This window comes from Charadrius vociferus, unplaced genomic scaffold (assembly GCF_000708025.1).
Source record: "Charadrius vociferus isolate BGI_N301 unplaced genomic scaffold, ASM70802v2 scaffold365, whole genome shotgun sequence".
Classification (NCBI taxonomy): Eukaryota; Metazoa; Chordata; class Aves; order Charadriiformes; family Charadriidae; genus Charadrius; species Charadrius vociferus.
The window spans coordinates 1,431,572-1,440,939 of NW_009648559.1; the positions used below are offsets into that span (position 1 = coordinate 1,431,572).

General features: G+C 36.8%; 1 protein-coding gene across 2 annotated transcripts in view; it reads right to left on the reverse strand.

The window, feature by feature from the left end:
• Positions 1-642: 642 nt before the first annotated feature.
• Positions 643-9,368, reverse strand: part of EFTUD1 (elongation factor Tu GTP binding domain containing 1) — an 80,933-nt gene continuing 72,207 nt past the window's right edge. Inside the window, exon 19 of one of the 2 annotated variants that reach the window (XM_009886110.1) lies at positions 643-1,195. In XM_009886110.1, the coding sequence (XP_009884412.1) occupies positions 1,007-1,195 (189 nt within the window). In that variant the 3' untranslated portion in view covers positions 643-1,006. The remainder of the gene's footprint in view (positions 1,196-9,368) is intronic. The other variant, XM_009886111.1, reaches the window with a different exon arrangement.

Genomic DNA, 9,368 nt, shown 5'->3' on the forward strand with positions numbered 1-9,368 from the left:
TCTTGTCCTTTCCTTTTACAAACCTAAGCAGCCAAATGAGAAGATATTTCATACATCATGTTTGTCTTCTATCCAAGGTTTCCATTTTTCTTAACTAAAACTAAAAAGTCCCTCTGAGGACTTTTTTTCCTGTTAGTCTTGGTCTGAATCCTTTTGGAGCCTTCTGCACCCTTGACACCTGCAAACAGCGAGACATTTTGTATATTTTCACAATTGTTTCCCTTCACCAAATTCAAGACAACAGACTGAATGGGTAGAAATTTCTGCAAGAGCCTGTACACACTCACACAGGATTAGCAGAGGGGTGTGTGTGCCTAATTCATAGACAGCAGCTCCCAGCTTAGGATAATCGTATGAACGTTTTAATAAGATGTGTTCTAAGAGGGAAAAAAAGACTAATCTTGCTTGGTTTGCAGTGCTTAGTCTTCCAGACATGCTATTTTTGCCCTCTGATTTGAAGAAGATACATTACTGATTTAGATGACTGCTTACTTGAGGAACAGAGTAAAACAAATAGTTTAGAAACTCCTAATGGGCTTACATCTATTTGCATATAGGTAACTATGGAAAATACTGGTGACTAACAAATACAGTGCAGAAATTAAAAGGAATTTAAAAAACAGTCAAAACCATTAAGGAGCCAAATTCAGTGCATAGTTTTATTTGCAACACGCTAGCTAACCAGCTCTAACTGTAATTACATGTGATAAATCAGAAAGAACCAAATTAAATTAGGAGTGCCTAATCCTGTGATAGAAAGTTCAACAAGGCAGTAAGTTCTAAAAATTGAGATCAAATGCAATGAATATACCTATGTTTTATTTAAATATTTCCTCTGTATAAAAGCTGGAAAGGCTTAAGTTTACTAAAACATAAGCCACAGACATTATAACATGTAAGAAAAGTGGTGTCAAAGAACAAAGTCCAGATGAAATTTTTAATCTGCTGCATAGAAAATAATCCACCCGCACTTAGCTGAGTCAGGAGAGAAAGGAAGCAGACACAGCTACTTATTTCTACTGAGAGTTCTTTGCTTTTCAGCATGCTCCACAATTTTTTCTTCTACATAAAGTCCCTTTCGCTTTCTTACTGCATTCATGTACTTGCGGGCCTGGTTCTCTGAGTCTGCCTTTTCCCCAAAGTGCAAATATTCTTCCTCAGTGGTTGGTACCCAGAATGGGTCACTTGAAATGATCTATAAAAAGAAAAAAAAAAAGTAAAGTAGTACAAAGGTTCATTAGAACATTTCAGGTAATCAATCTCTGAAGTAGAGCATTATGAAAGTAGAGCACATAGAGTTTTCTGGAAAGCCTGCAATTAGCTATTTAAGAAGAAAACAAGAGTTAAGATACACTACGTAGCATTTGCCATAAGAAGCCCACGATAGCTTTTCCAATTCAGTTGCATTTATCTGCATATAATGCTTTTTTAAAGCAAATTTAATTGCCAGTCAGCAAACAATGCCAAATAACGCTCAGAAAATTCTCAGTTTTCAAGAACAAATTCCTTATTTAGAATATTATCTCACTGTGATTTTATCAGAATTTATATGAACCGGAGGTTTCTGCTCATTTCTGTGTCCTATGTTCTTCAATCCCCGAGTTTGACAGATGGGTTTAAAAACCATTGTTTCTGGTGCTAGCATATTTAGTAGAGCTGTTCTTGCAGTGTAGTTTCTCAGCAGCCCTCCTCTAGAAGAGATTTCAGATCTAACATGATCGGAGAATAAATGGATGTGTCTTTATCCCCGGTTCATCTTATATACCCCACATGTCTCAGACTACCATATGACAGCATGCCAAAGATGTAATTATGTTACAAAGTCTTTAAAAGCTTTCCTCATTTCATCCTGCACAGCAAAGCTACATTTTTAATTCCCCAAAAAAGTCTGAAGAGATATTTACTCTCCAGCTTTGGACTACGTAGACATCACACAAATTCTAGGCTTAATGCTTAAGTAGCTAGGCAAAGCTACTAATTTATTCCATTACTGTTAGTGACTCTCATATTACTTTAAGAAAGGTCAGGTTTCCAAGTAAATGTTTTAAGACCTACAGAAAAAGGAGGACCGCCTTTCAATTCTAAGCTCCTAAGAATTCACCTCAGTTCTACCCATATGTTAAACTGTTGCAAGCATCAGAAATTAAGAGTGATCATCAAGTCTTAAACTCATATAACGCGTATGTGTAATCAAATCTGGGAAATGCTCCCTAGTGAACTGATGTCTGGGTGACTAACTAAAACTGTAGAGGGTTATAGTCCAGAGATTTAACTTTCCCTCCCCATTAGTGGACAATTAACCATAAACCAGAGTAAAAAACACTGTAGTTACTAAGTATTAATAACTAGATCACCTTCCAAGAATGCTAAACTCAAGCATTAGAAAGGAAAAAAACTGATGTTACTCAGATTCTGTTGCAAAATTAAAAAATACTTATTGCACTTAAATGATTGCAGATTTCCTCACAAGATATAGTTACAGGTAATATGTTTTTACAAAAAAACCCAAAGGTAATACTGTATCCATTTCTTAAATAAAATCATCATGGAGAAAGGAGTGCAGACAATTATTATTTACAGTAAGAACTGTGATAGTTATGGCAATAATTGAGGACATCACTAATAATTTCTGAAAGACATAATATTAGCACTAACATTAATGACTGACAAGGAGGGAACACACTTCCCTGAACTACCAATTTTAGCTTACTATTATAAACCTTTTCTAGTGTTATACACTTTTTCTTCTGACAAATACTTTTAATTGCCATACTATATTTCAAACCGAACAAAATTTCGTAAAGCCTATTGAAGTTGCCCGTGCTAGCAAGAACAGGAATTTAAAAATGATGGCTTAAGATAGACAATTTTCCCCAGAAACATCAACAACTGTAAAGTCCTAACTTAATACCTCATGTTAAATAACGCCTAACAATCAAACAAATTACACTTTACGGGGAGTTTGGAAAATGACTCTGGCACAAGATGGCTATTTTGTATTAGGTAACACTGTAGGTTCAATCCTGCAAAATAGTATGTCAAGCCCCTAAACCAACAAAAATAGTTCTACTTTGTTACAGTTAACTATATACACGGTCCTAGTAAATTAAGTGGAATATTACTCGTGCTGAAAGTGACATCCAATCTCAATTATTTACATGGGAAATGACTATGCCATAGGGTTGTCTGGCTGAAAACCAAAAGCAAGCAGAGCTCAGAAATAAAGAGTATGAACCCTGGCTTTCCAAATGTTTCTACATTTATTTTTAACATAGAAGAATCTGCCTGAGTCATATCCATTCTGATGTCCTGTGCAGGGCCTTCGAACCAATACCTAGGAACATAAAGGTGATTCCTTGACAGCTTACATCAATAACAAAAAAAACCCAATGGTGCCCCCCTTCTTGGAGAGCTTGAAAGTTTCACCATTATTTTATGCACTAGAAATAAGGAAAAGAGGCAGTAAAGACTACTTGGGTTTTCCCAACATTTGGACAAAAATTACATGTTGACTTGATGAAGTTGTAGTGATGTTCATACTGAACATCGTAATGATGGAAAACCACCAGGGACTTCCCCTTTCATGATCTGCCTAAAGAGCTGAACAAACAAAAATTTCAAAGTCCAAGAACAGATGAATAAGAAAAGGTGATTCATGCTCAATGGATTTGCTCCAGACCATACTGCTGAGAGAGATTATACAGCTATAAACTGTAACTTAAAAGGCTGTTGCTATTCCCTTTGATGAAGTTTTTTCTACATTAGCAAGAAATCTAACACCCAGAAGTTATGCCCAGAGTAAAACAGTGAAACAGTGATTCTTGAAGAATGAATACAACAGAGGAGTCCAAAAGTATACAAAACTGAACTTACAGATCTAATCTACCTGTAAATATTTAGATACTGTAGTGATGGATGCTTAAGAAAATCCCCAGGTTTGACAGACTGGCTCTTTCAATAATTTATGAAAGACTTGTTCTACTAATATTAACTGAAGTTTTGCACTGGATACTTCTTCCACTGATAATAATTCTTTTCAACGTTTTCAATGTTTCAACAGGTATCTCTAGCTCTTAGGAAAGCCGACATAACAGGAGGTTCAAATGTATTTAGTAGCCAGCAAGGGTAAACCTGCAAACTTGTTGCAGCATGAGGCTACAGAATCCTGAGTGAACCCTGCACCACTGTGTCATGCAGAGCAGCACTGTAAACAGACATAAATTAGGTTTCAAAAGCTGCCTCAGTACCCACAGGAGCTAGTTTTGCTTCTCAACCTGTCTAAATAATTCAGGCACTACATACTCCTTCTACAGCAAGTTATGGTGGCATTTGAAAATTTCTGCTAGAGGACCATGCCTATCAGAAAGGTGCAGAAACACTGCAAAAGATGAGGTTAATTAGAACACACTATTTGTATTACTACACCATGGTAAGTAATGAGGAAGATCTACTGAGTCAGCTGGAACTTGGAGCATCAGCCATGCATCTCCTTTAAGAAGTTAGCAAATAGCCGTGTTAATGTAACCCTAATATAATCACACAGAGGTGTTACTAACACAGCAATACAAAAAAAAGCAGGAAGTTTTCTTTTTTAAAAGTTCTGATTCTGTAAGTGAAGGTGAGAGCACAGATGAGACTCTCCCTCTTCTATTCACATCATATTAATGGATCAAAGCAGATGCATATAGCAGGTGGCATCCATCATTCCCCATACTCTGGTTAATACAGTTCAAGCAAGCAAAAGGAAAAAAACGTTTCCATATAATGCTCCAAAAGCATTGTCATCAATTTGCTTACAATGGTAGCTGTCAGAATGGTGGGTCTGGGTTTCCTGGAATCAAGAGCTGAGAAGCTTTTTAGCCCCTGAGCTATTGTTTGTATTCATGGGAACCACATAGGCATGACTCTGGAATCTGTGACAGAAACTCAGGTTTTGTTTGGATAGAGTCCTAAATGATTAATTAGATTCCAAATAGTCCAATACTTCCGGAATATGATGTAGCCATGTAACAGAGAGCATTTACTGTGGGATTCTGGAAGATCCACAGGGTCAAAGCAGAAAAGACACCCAAAAGTGTTATTTATTCTATGTTCATGTCACTTTTCATTTAAAATAATTTAAATATTTCTATTTTTCAGTACAAAACACTATTTTTCAGTACAAAACTAAGATATATAGCCTAAGATTCATTTTTAAAACAGAAATTTGACAGCATCTTAACAGTACTTTTCCAAAAAGTTACACTCCTAAACAAAGAGTCTAATCGAAACAGAACTGGAAATTCAAAATATCATGCCTTTCACAGCTGAAAATCTTTAAGTGACTCAAGTAATTCAGTGAATCTTCTATCAAAGGTCTTTGCCTTTCTGTCATTCTGCCTGTGTACCATGTGTGTCTGGGAAACACTGAGCAGGAGCAAACAAGCAAATTATCACAGTCAAACTGTTCATATCCCAAGTATAACAGAAAAAAGATGTAAAGAGGAACCGGCATGAAGAGAAAGACACTGTAAAACCAATGACATGATGGTATTGTTAGAACTACAGTAAAGTATATTTTAAAACACCAGCATACTGTGTGTGATTTGACAACTAAAAAATACAGCATATCTGTTCAGGAACTTTTGCTAGGACTTGGGAATTTTTCTTTATAACAGCATAAAATATCCACTCGCCTATGCTTATTTATTATTCAACACCAGAATAATCTGATGGGTGCAACAGCAGCCGTAACTGCAGACAGCCCAGAATGAACATGATTACTCCTCCAAAGCGTGCACGACAAAGCAGCAAGAGAGCTACTGCTTCCTAGTTAACACAACCGAATATTTCTATACTACATCCACAAACCTCTTCTGAAAACAATTAATTTTAAATAGCGAATTACAAATCAAGATTTTTGTAGTGGATCACTGGGCTAGCATTTACTCTATTAGTGAACAAGTATTTTCTCTAAATGCAGCCATATAAAATGCAATACAGTAAAATGAATTAGTGCACAGCAGTTGATACAATTCTTAAATCTGTTAATCACAAATGTAATTCTTAAGTGATGGAAATGCTCCTTAATAGTGTTGTTTAACAATATCTTCATTGATCTACTTAACAGAAGTCTTGGGTGATAGAATTTGCTTATATATGACTATAAGCAAATCACTAGAATTTCATTATACTTAAAGAAAAAAAAAATAAAAAAAATCAGTCAAATACATGCTGAAGAGTGTGTTCCATAGCTCAGTGCGGAAGTATGAGCCCACTCTAGGTATAAATAAAACAGTGTTTACAATGAAGTCAGATGGGATTAGGTATTTCAAAAGAATTCAATAGATTAAATACTGTAAGTGCAAGGGTATTCTTGAGAAAAAGAAATCATTCTAAAGCAAGATGTTTCATTAAATAGCACAACTATTCAAACCAACACACCCAAACAATGAAGTCTCATAAGACTTGTTTAGTAACAGCATGCAGAGTAGCATAGGCAAAACAGCTGTCATTTTCTTTTAGCCTAACAATCTACACATTAATTATTCAAACAATAAATGCCTGTATCTTTATCAGAGACATAATCTGAATACCTGTAATAATTAATCCATAAAAATACAAATACTATGAGTGTACTATGTTAATACTGAAAGAAAATACAGTGTGTACTAAATTCTACAAATGATTATGTCAGCTAATCAAACTTTTCAATAAGATTTGAGTTAGAACAGATCATTTCCAATTCAAGAGGACTTGGAATTTTAAGCCTTAATTTGAGGATGATTTATTATTTGCATTTCAGTGGCACCCAGATGGCTCCAATAGTGATCTGCGTCCCATTGTCTAGTGTATTTCACAAAATGATGGTATGAAACAGACTCTGCCTAAGGCAGCCTAATTATGCAAAACAAGGTTGAGAGAAGCACCAAAAGCAAACAGAAGGGATCTGCCTAGTTCATCCAAAAGGTCAGGCAGATCTGGGAACACAGCCATGTTCCTAGTAGCATTTCCCCTACTGGTCCTTACTGCCTGATGAGGACAGAAAACTCCTTTTGAGCCAGATATCATCAGTGTGGAAAATGCTTTAGTTGGACCATGAATAGAAAGAGCAGTCTTACACTGTCCAATGAAGATTTTAAGAACAGCAAGCGACATTATGGCCTTTGTGAACTGCTAATAAGAAATCCCAAGAACCACTTAATTCAGTGTGATTGGGCACTACCACAAGCAGCCCTTAGCATGCCAGGAAAAACATTATGCCAGAGGCTGTTTTTAAAAGAAAAAAAATTTCAAAAGAACTATTATGCACAATTTCAAAGATGATACAGGCTTCAGTGTATCAGAATCCTTTCTACCTTAGAAAAATTGATACTAGAAAGATACTTCAAGAACATTCACAGTTCAAATGGTGCCCATCACTTAGAAATGACATAGACTATGCAACTAAAAGGGTACAGCTGATATGCACGTCTTAGATGTCTGAAGCAGCCCTGTCAAATGGAAATTATCTCTACCTTTCAGGTAAAATGACAAAACTTTGCAGAGTTTTATGTGAAATGTGACCTTGAAAAACTGTTATCTGCTGGGGTTTTGGTAATACGCTGGGTAATGCTGTAAAAGTGCTTCTGCACTGAGTGTGACCAAATTGTGCAAGGCCATTTGGATACTGGCAGTGTGCTTCCAGAAAAGAGACCACCAGGTGGGGTACCCAGTAAGGCTGAGGTCAGGTGGACGGGGGTGGGCTCTAAACAGTGCCTCGTATGTTTTTCAGATGTGAAGCAGAGGCATGGAGATGACAATCTCCATAGTGGGTAGAGGCTAATTGCTTGACTACATTCCTCCTGTGACCTCAGATCCAGAAAGACCCATTATCTCAGTAAGTAAGCCTTTCCTTGGGTACCACACACAGGTTAATGCAGAGGTACTCAAGTGACTGGCTAATTCCTGTATTTAACCCAAGCAGCTACGGACTCAGGAAAGCAGAGCTCGCAGTGCGGCAGCACACTACCGTTTAACACACACACCATGCTAGTGTCTGTACGGACAGGTAGTTTTCCAAGTCATTCCTTACTTCTAAGTGAAAGAAAATACAGATCCTAGAGCGGTGTTGCAAGATGACACTTGGCAACTTCAAAAGCAATCTCTACATCAACAGTTGCTTTCCATCAACCCCCGTTAAAATGCAGTGATGCTAGCATATGACTAGGAGCTGCCACAACTTGTAATGTAGAGCAGTCTGAATACCAGTTTTGAAGTAATTTCTGTACTACAGTGGAGAAAATACTGTCACTCAGCAATATACAATTGAAGAATAGGTAAAACCTTATTACTAGTTTTGGCATTCTGCTTCAAAGCAGCCAGGATCTCAGCCTGTCCTTGAAAGAAACAACAATTTGAAATCTCAAAGACAGATTCTCAAAGTTTATCTCTTTTCTTGGTTCTTATTGAACCAAATATGGAGTTTCACTGTTTTTATTCAGTGAAAAACCCTTTCATAACAGGTATCTTAATCCTGTGTAAGCCTTTACAGACTCCAAATGCTTCCTACTCAGAAAGGAAGAGAATATTCTCTCTGCAGATTCAGCTTCTCCATTTTGCTGCACCCATTCCACCATAGTGGAAAGCAGGTATCACCTCCTTTCCTGCTTGGGAGGACTGAGTACCTGTGGGATGTGCTGAGCACCTGAAACACTCCCACAAAACATCATGCTGGGCATGAGGATTAAGTGGCAGAGGGTGGGAGGAGAAATATCTGCAATACGCTAAAGAATTTTACAGAAGCACCTACACATAAATGGTCTCAAAATAAAAACAAGTCACAATTATTTTCTTAAAACACAAACTTTCACATTGTACCAAATACTTCGTGTACCAGCTTGCCTGTTTTATAAATACTTAATCTCTATATCACATCCTAAAAGAAAACAACTAAATTTCAGCCTCCCTTTTTACCAATTGTTTGCCTACCTTGTAGTCAAATCTTGGCTTCACAGAATGCTGCAGGCCACATTTCATTACTACAGACAAACTTATGTATGAAATAAACACAATATACCTTCTTCTCAAAATTATTATATATACTTTTATACAGGCATTTAGAAGAAAGCATGAAAACAGATTGCTCTCTTCATGACTAACTTGAAAAAAAATCTCCCAAATGTATTTCTCTCTGTATTCCTTAGAAGTATTTTCTCTCAACAGCTCTTGACTGTAAATGACAGTTTTGCAAAAATATAGTATCTATTAGAGAGAGAGAGAGAAAGAGAGAGAGAGAGAGAAAGAGAGAGAGAGAGAGAAAGAGAGAGAGAGAGAGAAAGAGAGAGAGAGAGAGAAAGAGAGAGAGAGAGAGAAAGAGAGAGAGAGAGAGAAAGAGAGAGAGAGAGAGA